General features: G+C 39.1%; 1 protein-coding gene across 5 annotated transcripts in view; it reads right to left on the bottom strand.

Annotated features, from left to right (window-relative positions):
• bcas3 (BCAS3 microtubule associated cell migration factor) overlaps positions 1–16958 on the bottom strand; it is a 302194-nt gene that overhangs the window by 262813 nt on the left and 22423 nt on the right. For all 5 annotated transcript variants that reach the window (XR_008573121.1, XM_054793877.1, XM_054793879.1 and 2 more), the window contains exons 6-7: positions 6323–6404; positions 4590–4662 (exon numbers count right to left, since the gene is read on the bottom strand). Coding sequence is in view for 4 of the 5 variants with exons in the window: in XM_054793877.1 (XP_054649852.1) it covers positions 4590–4662; positions 6323–6404 (155 nt within the window). In the remaining variant the exon portion in view is untranslated. The remainder of the gene's footprint in view (positions 1–4589; positions 4663–6322; positions 6405–16958) is intronic.

Raw genomic sequence — 16958 nt, 5'->3', positions numbered from 1 at the left:
ACATAGGAAAAACAAAAGCCGAAGGCAACTGAAAATAACCAGAAGGAAGTCAAAGCACAAACGTCCTTATTTTATTTCTGCGGAGAGAAATTTGTGGTTCAATTTGTCGCAGCTCTCCCAAATCAAGCTGAATATGGAAAATGCCTTTCGCCACTTCGACAATATACAGGTGGTCCTCGTTTTACAACGCTCCGTGGTTACAAACGCACTCCCGTGTATGGTTAATACTGTGCAAAAACAAATAGAGAACAAGTGTGTGAAAGTAAAAGTGAAAAGTGAAGTGAAGTTAGTCACGGTAAAATGTTGCAACAGAGGTCGCATGCCTGGTACAAAGCTGCCCAAACACCGTGATCGTTATGAGGGATGGTATCAAGATGGTATCTTTCAACATGTGAAAGGATTTGCTCCTATGAAATGGAAAGTGACAATTAAACTGTAGTTTTCTCATAATTCTATCTCCCTCCCTTGCAACGCCCCTTCCTTATACAATAATATACAGCATATAATACAGTTTATATTAAATAAACTTCGACAAATGGCTATTCCTTAAGAAATGGCACAATATGTATGATAGTTTATTGAAAGATCAGATACATAGACTCAGGGGAACGACAGGATTTGTGCATGGTACAAGAAATGTAGAGTGTTGGGAGGAGTGAACGACCGAGAAGAAAAAACAAAAACAACATCCATGCCTGTATTTTCAGCAGACACCTCCAAACTCCTGCCAGTAACCCAGACTGTAAAACTGTGTTGGATTTCATTTCCATATGACCTGGTATTGCACAACGCAATCAAGCACAACATTTGGGTCATGTTAGGTGGGGTTTGATGCTCACTATTAACAGCCACTTTCTTTTGAAATATTTCAGGCAGACAACCAAAGAATTTCCACATTTTCCTGAAAATCAAAAATGGCCCTTGTTGCACATGTTAGGAATGGAATATTTTTCATATGCGTTAGACAAAGCATGTTGAAAGCTTGTTGAGAGAAGGGGAAAAATATTTCATTCCCAACACACACAAAGTTGGCTTTATTTTGTCTCAGAGCTCAAAGAAAAATAACAATAATGCAATAAAAACTAGGGGAACAAAGGGTGTAACCGTATGCCATAATCACAATCTGGTGCATAGCTCGATTTTAAGGTTCTGGTAGGGTTCATTCATTTGCTTGACTTCAGTAAGGGAACCAAAGGGAAAACATCATATCCCCTTAGATTTTGTGCTAACAGCTTTAATGTGTTTTTAAATGAAGCATTCAAAACTGCTGGAAGGTAATCTTCAAAAAAATGTAATTCTCCAAGAAAAAATGCATTGAATAAAAAAAAAGAATAATGTATATAATAATGAATGATGTTTTTTTTAGCAAAGTAACTCAGTAACAAAACTTCTTAGCTTTTTTTAAACAGCTTTTTAAATTTTTTTTAAAGTATCAATTAAATTTAAAAAATGTAAATAATCCAAACTGAACCGCCAATAAATCCATCCATCCATTTTCTATGCCGCTTCTTCTCATTAGGGTCGTGGGGGTATGCTGGTGCCTATCCCAGGTGACTTCGGGCGACAGACGGGGTACACCATTTTCAAATAAAACATTCTAATGTAAAGATAAATATATGATGATTGTATTTGTAGTAAAGTAAAGTTCCTCATTAGTTGAAGTGTAGCTTTACTAGTTCCAGCTAGCAGTCCCGTTCCTCATCTCTACTGAACAATGGTGTCACACTTGTCCACTTGTCTTTGTCCGTTTATGTATTTTCACCAGGAAGGCCAAGTGTTCCACCGCTGACAAAGGATGGTCATCTCGTCCATTTGCATGTTCTGCCCGTGCGTGCGTGGGTTTTTTAATTGGTGACTCTAAATTGTCCATAGGTATGAATGTGAGTGTGAATGCTTGTTTGTCTATATGTGCCCTTGATTGGCTGCCGACCAGTCCAGTGTGTATCCTGCCTCTCGCCCAAAGTCAGCTGGGATAAGCTCCAGCATACCCCCGCAAACCTAATGAGGATAAGCGGCACAGAAAATGAATGGATGGATGGACTTCTGACTGTCACGCATATAATGTTGGCTACGTTAGCTGCCATTTGACTGACGATCACAACGTGAGCCTCGAAAACTCACCATACTTCGTCAAGTGTTTGTTCTTCAAATGCCGTATTAAATTCAAGCTTTTAAACGTGCTACCCCGGCGAGATATTTTTCGTGGCCTGTTTTGCAGGGTGCAAAATGTATATCACTCACAAACGACAGGCAGACCTTATTGTTTTGGGTTTGGCACTTCTGCATAGATGGAAAGTGGGTGGGAGACGCTCGCTACAGCTATCGGCTTTTGTGATCGGCGTTGAAAGGCATTTATCGCCATATGCCGATCACATGCTTTTTCTCAAAAATTGGCCAATTTTGATCGGTGGCCGATCGATCAGAGCATCCCTGGTTGTATCAACTACTCGCGGATTTTCGCCATTAGCTGGTAGGTGCAAAATAAAACTGCCACAAAGAGCGGAGATGTACTGTGCATCGTTTCTGGTGTTTCCTATGGTCTCATGCGCACAAAGATTGTTGTCATAACCACATACATGTGGTTTTAATATGGTGACTGAAAACAGAAAACAATGTTGTCTTGTAAACACAGCCTCATCTTAGAAATGTACCAACCTGTGTGTAGTAACCTGATGGAAAATAAACATGCTTGATTTAATGATTTTTAAATTCACATTCGTCCATTGATTAATTCCACCAGTATTTATTTAAGAAAATGCACTCCTATTATTCTTTGTTTACACCACATTGCAACTCTTATGCTGCAGGGACTCCAGACGGCCGCTGGCTAGCAAGCTAGTGAACTAACAAGTTAGCCTCAAATTTATTTCTTCTAAACTTAAAAAGCCAAAAACATACCACTTCCACACAGGATGGGAGGAGACCTTTTTCACTCTATCATGTAGGACATGCCATGGCTGATTTCATGCAGTGTTCAGGTAATGTAATGTAAGGTAATGTTTGGTTTGGTTTGGTTTGGTTTAGTTTATTTGAACATGAAGGTTACAATGGAATACATCTCGTGAATCATTTTTTGACAGTTCCACATGTCCAAAAGGAGTAGGAAGAAGCAAAGCTTATTTAATCCTACCCCCCATCCATTCTACATCTAGTACAGTACATGTAGTTCACTTCCTGGATTCCATGTCATGTTTTCAGTGATAGTCAGGATAACACATAATAGATAACGGTGAGATAACCGTCCCCCCAAAAAAAGAGAGAACATTCATAATAATGATAATATGATGACAATACTAAATAAATAAATAAATAAATAAGAACAAAGCTTTTTTTTTTTTTTTTAAACACAACAAAGAAAATTATTTAAAAAAAAATAAATAAATAAATAAATAGAAATAAATAAATAACAAATAAAATTTAATTAAATAAATAAAAAATAAAATAAAATAAAATAAAATAGAAAATAAAAAAATAAATAAATAAAATAAAATAACAAACCTGACAGAACAATCAGGACTCTTCTGCCTTGTATTTGGCAAACATCAACTGCTTGTATTGTTTTTTGAATTTGCTCATCTCTGTACATTGTTTGAGTTCTTTACTCAATCCGTTCCATAATTTAATTCCACACACGGAAATGCTATGGGTTTTCAGCGTTGTTCTCGCATATAAATGTTTTAGGTTTAATTTTCCTCTAAGATCATATTTCTCCTCTCTGATTGAGAAATACTTGATTAGATTTTTGGGTAACGAGTTATTATTAACTTTATACATTATTCTAGCGGTTTGAAAGTGTACTAAATCTGCGAATTTTAATATCTGTGATTTTAAAAATAAAGGGTTTGTATGTTCTCTATACTTGGCATTATGAATTATCCTCACAGATCTTTTTTGCAGTACAGTGAGTGAGTGAAGATTACTTTTGTAGTTATTTCCCCATATCTCCACACAATACGTTAGATATGGTAATACTAAGGAACAGTACAGAGTGTGGAGTGATTTTTGATCAAGAAGATATTTTGCTTTATTCAATATAGAGATATTTCTCGCCACCTTTTGCTGTATATATTTAATATGAGATTTCCAACTCATTTTTTCATCTATTATAACCCCAAGGAATTTATATTCTTCCACTTTTTCAATATCCGTTCCATTAATTTGTATTTGGTCGTACGTGTCCTTTCTACTATTACCAAATAGCATTATTTTAGTTTTACTTAAATTCAGAGATAATCTATTCTTGTCAAACCATGACTTTAATATGACCATTTCATCCTTGACCTTTTTAATGAGTTCTTGTGTGCTTTCACCAGAACAGAAAGCAGTGGTATCATCGGCGAATAAGACCAATTTTAAGTTGTTAGTTAGTTAATGTCTCAATGGTTTGTGTCATTACTGTCGCCTAGTGACCAGAATACTACATATCACTTGTATTTCAATATGTTTTGACGAATACCAGACCATCTCTACCACCACACAGCCATCATTTATTCATGAATTAGTTTCTGAAAAAACATGACATAGTGAGGAAGCAATAATCGAACCGTGATATGGCAAGGGATGACTGTACTTTGGGTCCAACAACTCACCCTGAGGATCCTGTGCTCTTGCAAACTCCAAGCAAGGGTCTCTTGTCAGAGAAACTGTCTACTTTCAGAGGAGCTGAAGATGAGAAGAAGGTGAGACATGGCTTAACACACATTTATCATGTCTGTTCATTTATTCATGCCTATTATACTGTAATTTAATACACCTTCTCAATTTATTGCATAAGAAAGTGGAAAGCACACTGTAACTTGTGATGACTCTATGATCACATGGCTGGATGGCGCACTAGGTTACAGTGTCAGCGTTTGGCAAAGGGGACTGGTGTTGTGAGACCAGTGTCCAAGTCAGGGTCAAAGGCAATGTACGGCAACATATCATTATCATTGTTATTTTTTGAACAATACTGGCCCTCACAGTGTCTGTTGAGAAAAAATGTGGCCCCAGGAAGCAAATTCACCACCCGCCATTGCAGCATACCCATGCTATACAGCAGGGGTGTTCCAGAGAGGGTCAGATGGTTAAAAATGAAAGGATGCAACTTTGCCGCATTCACATTTTGTAAGGGGCCCCACGGTGGTCTAGTGGTTAGCATGTTGGCCACACAGTCACAGTCTGGAGATGGGGAAGATCTGGGTTCGATTCTCCCTTGGGTATTTCTGTGTGGAGTTTGCATGTTCACGTGCACGTGTGGGTTTTCTCCGGGTACTCCAGTTTCCTCCCACATTCCAAAAACATGCATGTTAGGTTAATTGGTGACTCTAAATTGTCCATAGGTATGAATGTGAGTGTGTATGGTTGTTTGTCTATATGTGCCCTGCGATTGGCTGGCGACCAGTCCAGGGTGTACCCCGCCTGTCGCCCGAAGTCAGCTGGGATAGGAGCATGCCCCCGCGACCCTAATGAGGAGAAGCGGCATAGAAAATGGATGGATGGATGGATATTTTGTAAGGCATATATGCTAAGAAGTTGTATATATTTCAAGAAAAACGTGAAAAAGTGTATTATTAGTATCATCTTCAATCTGAGCTATTTTTTCTCCATTTTCCCCCAAATATAATAACAATAAACTTTCTTCTTAAATAATCTTTGTAAATGTTTTTCCTGTAATATTTTTACTCTATTCCCATAATATTACAACTTTTTCCCCAACCTAATTTTCAAAAAACTCAAACTTTTTGTTTTTGTTTCTCATATTTATTTAATATTTCCAGTCTATGCTACTAAAAATGACATTATTTTTCCTCTCCTTGTAATATTATAACTTTGTTTCCTCTATTTTGACTTGATCACGTAAAATGACAGCTGTTTTTCCATTTCTGCTATTGTTTTTTTTTTTTTAATTTTCCTAATATTTCAACTTTCTTCTCGTAGTTATGACTTCATTCCCATGATATTTTTATTTTATTCTCTGCACTTTTTCCACAACCAAATTTTTGAAAAATTCCATCTTTACTTGTTGTTTTCTTTGTTTCTCATATTATGACTTCAAAAAATAACATCTTTTACTGTAATATTCCAACTTTATACCACTAAAATTACATTATTTTTTCTCTTAATATTTTGATTTTATTCTTGTAAAATTACTGTAGATCAAAGTTCTCTTGTTAATTTATATTTTTAGAATGTGCCGCAGGCCGTAAATGGCCCCCGGGCCGCACTTTGGACACCCCTGCTCTAATGTAACAAAATACCAGTCGTTTAAAAAAGGGTTCATTCTCAAAGGTGGTGGGTACTCATCAAACATAACAAGGTTATGTTCCTAAAAAATACTTACTGATATGCGGGGCTGGCAAAATGCGAGCAGTTCTCACCGGGCCGTGACGCACAGAGAACAGTTCCTGGGCCTCTCCTGCCACCTGGAAGGTATCAACAGAATCAACACTAAATACATGTACAGTGAGTGCAGATTACAGTGCATACAAGATCAAATGATAAATACATGAAGTTATTTTGACCATAAATGTCCTTAGTAATTACGTTGTCGAGTACAAACTGCATAGGTTCTCTGTGGTTACTCCTGCTTCTTCCTCTCACTGGCCGGCGTGATCCTTGCATGTTATTAAAGATAACCATTGCTTTAAAATTGAACTAATTGTAGTTACTAGCTACCCTCCCAAAAAAGTAATTCAATTAGTAACGGAATTAGGGATTCTAAGTCCTTTGAACGGCTCTTTTAAGTGATCGATGAGAGCTGATTCCAAGTTGCATATAAGAACAGCTCCTTCTTTTATCTTATGAATCGGTTTTCATCGCTCACTTAAAAAAAGCCGTTCAAAAGATTCAGCTTGTTCGCATACATCACATCTCCACATAATAGATCACTACATAATAACGTTTCACGGTGATGGAAACACCATTGTAACTTTTGAAATTGTAATTAATTAGATGACCCGTTACTGAAAAAGAGTAATGGCGTCAGTAACGCTGTTATTTGTAACGTTCTTACTCCCAAGGACTAACAGGACCCAAACGGGTGGCCTAGTTGGTGAAAACTTCAAAGATCATGTTTGTTTACGAGAAGAAATGCACCCAAATACAAAGAATTCCGATGGGTGCTGTGGGTTTGAACATCCACTGGTGTGTGACGCTGGTATATGAGGTCAAAGGTCTGCACTGATCTTTGTGGTGTCAGGTGACATAATAGCACATTGTCATAAGTGCACAACGCCCCACTTTTCTCATTCTTTTATGCATTAAATTACAGCAAAAGCGGCATTATCACTTTATCACTGCTTTAATCTGTTTGTTTAAGTCTTTAAACCTATCTGATGGGATGATCGCTCTTTTGCGCAATTAGACTTTGCAGATTGACAGATTAAGAGCCGTTTTGTTGTTTTTTTTCCTGATAAAGTGCTTGAAGTCCAGCGGTGGTGGATTAACACTGTCCAAGCAGGTTATATGAGCACACAGAAGGAATAAGAGGATATGGTATGATTCCGACAGAGTCAAATGGACATGTGACAAAGAATAATGGAATTTTCAGGATTAAAATGCATGATGTTAATGCCCGAGGTTATTGTGCATTACCAGGGCTGCTCATCTTTGTGTCAAGCACTGTCACCAACGCCAACCCCAGCAATACATCATCGCCTGGTGGATGCAATATGCCAAAGTGCTTTTCAGTGCTGTTTAGCTGCAGTTATTCATGATATTCATTTCTCTTGTTGCGCTGGTGTTTTTGCCGCATCCGTGTCATTCTGTTTTAATCTCTGGATATAATGCTATAAGCTGTGAACAAAGATCTGGGTCATATTCACAAGTGAACAAACTGACACAGGATGTTTCAGCAACAGGTGTGCTTTTCTGGGGGGGGTTTAGCGCACAATATAACACAGAGACAAACTCAGTTAGGCTATTCGTTGTTTTCCTACGTTGTAGTTGCGATATTATCCATAAACTACGCTATACACTGCATATAATTCATCAGGCAGTACATAACCTGCACAAAGTAAAAAAAGACACTCCTAAACAAAATATTAAAGCCAGAGTAATCTCCATCCATCTATCTATCTTCTTCAGCTTATCCGAGGTTGGGTCACGGAGGCAGCAGCCTAAGCAGGGAAGCCCAGACTTCCCTCTCCCCGGCCACTTCGTCCAGCTCCTCCAGGTGGATCCCGAGGCTTTCCCAGGCCAGGTGAGAGACAAAGTCACTCCAACGTGTCCTGGGTCTTCCCCAAGGCCCGTAGGTGAGGGTAGGAACGTAAATCAACCGGTAAATTAAGAGCTTTGCTTTTCGGCTCAGCTTCCTCTTCGCCACAATGGACCAATGCAGAGTCCGCATCACTGCAAATGCCGCACCAATCCGCCTGTCCATCTCACCTTCCTTCCTTCCCTCATTCGTGAACAAGACCCCAATGTAGGGGCTATTCACATGGAAACGTTTTCAGGTCAAAATGGAAAAGCATTTTATCGTTTCAGCTTTTCATCCGCACGGAAACGGCATTCTGGTTGCCCTGAACTGGTATTTTTTCAGAACAGCTTCCAGAGTGGTAAAATCTGAAAAGGCCAGCTTGTCGTTTTCGGAAAGACATCCGAACCGTTGTTTTAAAGAAATGATAATGTCACAGGTCCGTCGCCACCCCATCGCCATCACGTGACCAGAAGTGAACTTTGACGACAGGCCAACATAATATCTGAATATTTCGATGGACATGACTCACCCCAGTCGACATTCTCCTGATTTAGTTGTCTTTTTCTCCAAAATGACTCGTAGAAGTAATTAAACTTGGTCGTAAGTCTAGATGAGCCTTGGAAAGTGGAAGACGACAGACTTACGCATTCTTCATGCATACGTGGTCTGTTTTAGAGCCCAACCATTATGGGATTTTTGGGGCCGATGCCGATATTGGGGGCTGAAAAAAAGCCCATATCCGATATATCGGCCAACAGGGTTTCCCCTAGGATTTTTTTGAAGCTGTGGTGGTGGGCTGCATGGGAAGACGGACTCCCACCCCTGTGTCGTGCCTCTGCAGCATCTGCATTTTTTTTCTTTTTATAACAAATAGCAATTTTTTACGACTTATTTATCAACTTATTATAAAAATTTTTAAACAACGAGCAGAGCATGAACCGAGAACATTGCAACACTGTTCATTTACCGGCAAAGTTGCTAAGAGCACTGCCAACATTTAAATTGCACTTTATTTACAAAGCACATCTCCTCTCAGTGTGCTCATTTGTCATGAAATACAGGCGTCATGTTTGAATAGAGCACACTGAGAGGTGAAGCAAATATCCTTTGGTATACTACTCAACATCAGCTGCTGTAGCATAGGAGCCACCTGTTGCAACGGGACAGACAGAAGAGTGGATACTACTGGCTCTCAATTTCGCGATGAAAACTCAACAAGATGCTCGCTTTTTTTTTGAGGACTGGCGCACAAGTCTCATGCTGGAAGACACAGCTATCCCAATGAGAGCGGACATTGTACGTTGACGGAAGTAGCGTTAGCTATGTGGGCTATGTGAAATCAATGCGCCCAGGACAGAAGTTTCGGTAATGTTTTAAATCATCAAAATACGGCAAGATGCTATAAGTATTACATGTTATCATCAATGCACTTGTTAATGCATGATCACAGCATGGATATAAAACAATTGAGGGTTTTTTTTAGAGGGCTACATAGTCAAAATAGGTACAGTACCTCCGATGACGTGCATTGTTAGCTAGCTCATACTAACTCACTTTCTTTCGTTAGAACGCACTGAAAAGAGAAAGAAATATGGGTTCATGTTTCACATAAGGACAATCCTTATGATGGACAAAATTCCAAAAAAAGTGCAGTTTTCCTTTAAATCGTTTTGTATGTATGAATAAATAAGCTACTGTATATACAGTATGTATCTATATAGCATATATATCCATTCATACAATATATTACTTTTTTCAAGTTTAAAAAAATTATAATTTTTAAGGTGTGGCGGCTCTTTTTAAGGCGTGGCACACCGCCACGGTCAATTACATGTCGCAGAAAACCTGGGCCGATATATCGGCCAGAATATGAAATAAGCACATTGGTCTAAACAAAATCTACACTGTACATCAACATAAATTCTTATATACCAAAATACGATTCAATGCAAAGAAGCAGAAGACTAATAAGGAACTTTATTTAGTAAGACTGTCAACATAATGACATGCCTCATTGTGATTTACTTTTAGGTGTTGCCACAAATTTGTAGTGTTCTTTGCTTTGCTGGTGAAGTTCTGGCTAACTTGCAAACTGCACATGTTGCATCTAAAGTAACGCCTCCATACCTTACTCTTCCCCTCTGCCTAGCAAAAAAATATATATACATTTAGCGCATTTTGGCCATTAGCCTAGAATTTGATACTATAGTTGAGCATTTTAAAATAAAAACAAGTGGCTGCATTGGGCTGAAAGTGATAATACATAGGCTAATGTGAGGTGTTTTTCAAGTAATACTGATGTGTTTATAAAAGGCTTAGCACACGGAAAATGGATGGATGGCTATTCCCAAAAACATCTTACCAATATCAATTAGTCATAATTACTAGCTACTGAAAAGTTCTATCGGCAACCACTGAGTATTTGCAAACAGCTGAAAAACAAATGCTGAAGCAAACATTAAAAAGTGAAGAAAAAGTTGGCTAAAAAGAAAATAAGAAATAATCTAAACATGCATCACATGACCAGACTTAATACAAAGGAGTAAACTACACTGCTATTACAAGGTAGCTGCTTTCAAACCATGTAATATACATGACTTGGAACATTTTCAAAAGGATTTGCATTAACTTGTGAATGTATGAGCCCCTGGAAATCCTGCATGGAAGTAATAAGTGAAGTGGGACGCGGTGTATATCTGCATATCCATGCATCCATCCATCCATTTTCTATGCCGCTTCTCCTCATTAGGGTCGCGGGGGTATGCTGGAGCCTATCTCAGCTGATTTCGGGCGACAGGCGGGGTACACCTTGGACTGGTCGCCAGCTAATTGCAGATATAAAACGCCGTATAATAGTCTTAAATGATGGTGGGCATGTGAATTAACAGTTACATCTATTTTTTTCATCTCACAGAGATGCAACTTATACAGCGTAATAGCGCTGTAATACGCTCTCTAAGACTTGCGTGAAAACTAGAATGTTCTCCTTGACGTCCCTGACAGAGTGGCACTAAAGTGTAGCGTTATATCGTTTTACAAAGTCACAGTTTACCATGGTGTAAAAAAAATGCAGTTTCTTTTCGTGTTTTAGTCTCTTCCTCATTAGACAGAGCGGCAGCAGTGAGAACGCTGCTGTGCGTGTGAGGAGGAGGGCCAGGTACTCATGCAGAGAGCAGCACAGAGACACAGAAAGGGATCGACTGAATCGCAGCGCAGCAAAAAAAAAAAAGTTATACATCGGCTACATACGGGCTGCATTTTCGCTAGTCTGTTTGCAGCGCCACATATAGGTGTGCCTTGTGTATTACATCTTTTTCACCCAGCGTCCGTTCCCATCTGGATGCAACTATTGCCTGATCCAGCAAATCCCAGGCATGTTCCCGTGTCAACGGGGCCTTAAACTCCTCCACTTGGGGCAGGATCCCAGCCCTGACCCGGAGATGGCACTCCACCGTTTTCCGGGGGGAGAGCCATGGACTCGGACTTGGAGGTGCTGGTTCACCAGGGTAATCTGTGATTTTGAATTTCAGTTATCATTGCTGTCAAATAATTCTACACTTAAAAATGGTCATCTGCAAGTAGTAAAAAATTTTCTGGGCTATAAATCACACTTTTTTTTATAGTGTGGCTGGTCCTGCGCCAGGTGCTACTGGTATGTAAAAATATATATAGTGTCGTCCCTCGCAATCTCGCAGTTCAGTTAACGCCCTCTCACGATATTGCAGTTTTTTCCAGAAATTAACAAATTAATAAATGTTGGCTGTTTGGTGGTAGACTACGGTCTATTATTAGTCAAAACATATTGAAATAAAAGTACTAGACGGCAGTAATGACACAAAACATTGATACATTAGCTTACATTACATGACTTTAACACTGCATGAAGTCATGAAGTCTGTCATGGCAACCCCCCATGAAAACAATTGTTCCTCCCATTCCGTGGGGAAGTGGTACATTGTTAGCTTTTTAAGTTTACAAGAAATAAATTTGAGGCTAACTGGTGAGCTCGCTAGCGTGTTAGCTCACTAGCTGGCTAGCTTGCAGCCGTCTCGAGTCCCTTCAGCATAAGAGTTGCAATGCGGTGTAAACAAAGATTATTAGAAGATGATAGAGAGGTCACTATAGGGGTGTTATTTCATGTCTACAGGGCTCTAATAATGTTAAAAACCATGTTTAGAAAGTCATAAACAGGTTTTCTATGCTAAATATTGGATTTATTAACATTGAATCCTATATTACGGAAATGTATTTAACATGGTCGGGTCTGGAACCAATTAACCACGATAAACAAGGGAAGACTGCATAATTGAACATGTGCTACCTTTAAGTTAAAGTGGGGTGGCCTGGCGACATCTTGTGGCCGCAATAATTCATTGAGTTGAGCTTGTGATGCAGTTAGGCACACAAATTGAATAATACAGAGCATAACCATATGATAGCTGTGTGGATTGAGAAATGTGGTATTTTAGACAGCAGTGTTGTTTCATTAGGACACTAACTGTGTCTACCTTGGAGTTTGTAACTGCTGCATCAGCCACTGACTAACTAAATACACAAGTATGATTTTCACTCTATTTTCATTAATTTGTGAATAAAAAAATGTGTTGGTGTTAAAATATGTTTGATATGATCCTGCACACCGGCATGCATCCCGTGGGGGGGAATCTTGCCCATCATCCACAATCCTTACGTGAAACATGAACAAACATTTCCTTCTCTTTTCTGTGGGTTCTGAAGATATAAAAACAGCTAAAAGCAGGCAGCTAAGAATACACGTAATGGGACGTACCTATTCCACCTCTAAAGCCTTCTGAAAAAACCTCCAAAAAACGCCAACAACGCTCCATTTACATAATGTGACCTGCATATTGGCCGCACGGTGGCCAAGTGGTTAGCATGTTGGCCACACAGTCAGGAAATGTGGAAGATCTGGGTTCGAAGATTCGTTGGGCATTTCTGTGTGGAGTTTGCATGTTCTCCCAGTGCATGCGTGGGTTTTCTCCGGGTACTCCGGTTTCCTCCCACATTCCAAAAACATGCATGTTAGGTTAACTGGTGACTCTAAATTGTCCACAGATGTGAATGTGTGAGTGAATGGTTGTTTGTCTATATGTGCCCTGCGATTGGCTGGCGAACAGTCCAGGCTGTACCCCGCCTCTCGCCCAAAGTCAGCTGAGATAGGCTCCAGCATACCCGTGACCCTAATGAGGATAAGCTGCATAGAAGATGGATGGATGAATGGACCTGCATATTAACCAAGCTACAGCGACATTGTTATTATTATTATTAACATTGTTATGCCCAAGAACTATGTTATTGGCGTAGTGACACCTCTCCACACCACATCAGCTAGCTACTAGCCAGCTAGCGACTAGCTTCACCACACACTCGCTCACAATGCCTCAGGCCACTATCGTAAGTTAATGCTACGTATTGGAGCTGCCGCCACTGCTGCTGTGTTTTTGTTTTTGAGTTTGGAAAAGTTAACGCCAGGTGCAGTGCTCCTTTTAGGTTGCTATGCAAAATCAATGCAGCCAGGAAGGAGGTTCCGCTAATGCTTAAAATGACCAAAATAGGGCAAAATACTGTAAGTATTACATGTTATCATGAATGTGCCTGTATATAAAACCTTAAAACCTTGTTGGAGGTTTTTGGAGGTGTTTTAATAGTGGGCTTTCTAGGTGGAATAGGTTACATTACATGTTTTAATTAGCGGCCTCTTTTTTTTTTTTTTAGATGTTTTAAAATTTTTAGAAAGCACAGAAAGAAAAAGACGTGTGTTCATGTCTCACATAAGGATTTTGGATGATGGGCAAAAATCCAAAAAAATAGCACTTTTCCTTTAATAAGTGTCTCCTTCCAAAACATTCTAACGTTTATTAAATGATGTCTTAACTTATGCATTCACAGTCTGCCAGCACGATTGATGACACGCTTGTGCATTCATGTCGGTTAATGACAGACACAATTTTGCTCAATAGAAATAAGCACAACGACTCAAAATAGGACTAGAAAGTGAGAGAAAGTGAAGTAACACTGCAAGGCCTAATATGAGGATGCCCAAAGAGTCTTGAGCTGTAACCTCCTCAGCCAAAGCAAAGCGGGACCATTCGGTTCTGGCCTAGATCCTCTCATCTCAACACCTATACAGACAATTACGCCACAATCTTTTCAACTGGTGGCAGTTGACAGATCCCCAGCGTGAGGCGAGAGTAATCTACCATCACCTCTGTCAGCAAGCACACAACAAGCAAGATTCCTTATCTCTGAGTGCACACAAGTGTGAACTAGCGCGTGTCCGGACTCTGCTGGGCCATTAGAGAAGGTGTTGGCTCGGCAACTGTCATAAATACTTCACAAAGCACTTCAGAGCCCAAGATCACGGCACCTTTCCAGCTACCTTATAACCATGAATAAACACCACAATACACCAGCACAATATTAACATTTAACACGGCAAAGAAAAACAATTCACACGCACAATGTTTGCGTGCACTAAAAGGGATTACTAAAATACAAAGGTACCGTGGTGTTTGTTATTAATCCGTTCCAAAGTGTTCAATGACAATTTTTCCCATAAGAAATTATGTAAATCCAATTCATCCGCTCCAGACACTAAAAAATATAACGCCAAACACATTTCATAGAGAAAAATTCTAGTTTGACATGAAGAAAACAAAGTATAAAGTATATAAATGACAAATGAAAGGGATAAATGAACATTTAACGTCACTTATACTTTCATTGAAAATGACCATTGACAAAGACGGCTATGAGGCAGCGACGAGATCCACACAGCAATTTTCTTTGGCTCCACTGTGGGTTATTTTGCAGCATCAATAAAGATAAATAGGTTGTCTGATAATATCAGCCAACAATAATTATTGGCCTTATATTGGCATAAAAATTTGACATCGGCCAACATCGATATTGTTTTTTTCCCTACATTGTAAGCCGATATAGAGGTTTTCGCCACAACGTTGCAATATTGCTGCATTACATCGTTAATACTTTGCCGCTCACTGTGTCTTTAAAGAAAGAGCTAAAAAAAAAAAAACATCACACAGCAACGTAAGAGGTAGACAGACAAGACACTACCAACAAATAATGCAGACTAATCAACTATCAACAATCAACTATGTGAGCCCAAAACGTGTAACTTAGCAGCTATTTACAACAACAGCACAGCAAAGCACTCTGGAAAACAGGAAGCGCTGTTGTCAAAACCATTTACGTCGGCTGCATCACTGAGCTGCACGTCAATATCTCCGCCATATTGGATGTGGCAAGGATGCGCTGTAAGTGAATCGAAATAAATGTACTTCATAAAGCGCCTTTCCACAAATAAATTGAAGTTAATGCCCGTGTACATTCACACACACACTAACATACTTGGAAAACAGTTAGGCACCAAAAACAATGTATTTGATCTTCTCAGATGGCTAAGATAAGAACTTTATTGACATTCACATCAGCAAATTCATGTGATTTTAAACAATACCCCCTTTCACTAAAAATAAGTCTTTCTAAAAACATAAATCAAGGCACAAGAAACACAAATGTATTCTGAAAAAGCATGTAATTAATTATCTACTCAGAGATGGGTGGAGTAGCTGTAGTCATTTCAGAGTATTGTCACTTTAGAACAATTTCACTCAAGATAAAGATATTGTATGTGATGTTACACACGGGTATCAGCTGATATCGGAATCAGAAATTGACAGTTGGACAATATCAGCATATCGGTTATCGGCAAAAAAGCCAATATCGGACATCCCTAAAAAAAAAAAAAAAAGATGTTTTTTAAGTGCTACTAAGAACTACAGAGTCAACCGGTAATGATAGATCATAGACGGGCGACGGACAATGACTTATGAGTGGGAGCTGAGAGCATGCTAATGGGCACGTTTTGAAATATTGACACAGATGAACACCACAAGACTGAGTCATCAACGTGTGGGATTCTTTGTTTGGTCACTTCCGTGGAATGATATGCAGGCAAACGCACTACTTTGTAAGGCGCAATATTTATAGTAGCTGTACAACAGCCGAGACCGTGTGCAAAAACAGACACATATTGTTGGCAATAATTCAATAAGACTAATTTTTAATAATAGTCAGAAACAGAATTCTATGAGAATCAGGGTGTATGGAAATGGAGGTACCGCTGCAGTTCCTTCTTTCCATTTTTTTACGTCTATGTGAAGTACAGTACTAGGTGTTCATGGTAGAGGCTTTCTACACATCTTACGTGTGATGGTTAGGGTTTGAATGTGTGTTTGAATGACATCTGTGTTACTGTGTTACTATTCTTGTTGTTTTGTCGATCCTCAAATACGCAGAAAAAAAAAATCACTGACTGCACCTGTATTGTCTATAATACTTTTGATGCACCGTTAAACTATGAACCAAAGACTGTGATGGATTGCATTGGCATACTGTTTAAGAACAAACTTTCTGGCATGCAGTGAATTATTGAATTACAGTCGTCCCTCGCTACATCGCAGTTTCGACATCGCGCCCTTGCGTTTTTTCAAAAAATTCATGAATAAATATTGGATGTTTCATAGTTGATTATGGCCTATTTTTAGTCATAAACTATTGAAAGACAAGTCATATGTAGTATTGTGGTCACTACATTGTGTGTACAATTATTAGGCAAGTCAGTATTTTTACCATATTCTCATTTGTATGCTTATTTTCCAACCCTAATCTGAATACACTTGAACACCTACCGGGTTTAAGCATACCAGGTGATGTGCATGTGTGTATTGAGGGA

Source organism: Dunckerocampus dactyliophorus, chromosome 12, assembly GCF_027744805.1.
Source record: "Dunckerocampus dactyliophorus isolate RoL2022-P2 chromosome 12, RoL_Ddac_1.1, whole genome shotgun sequence".
NCBI lineage: Eukaryota > Metazoa > Chordata > Actinopteri > Syngnathiformes > Syngnathidae > Dunckerocampus > Dunckerocampus dactyliophorus.
The sequence above is the reverse complement of the archived record's forward strand: the minus strand, read 5'-3'. Positions and strand labels throughout refer to the sequence as shown.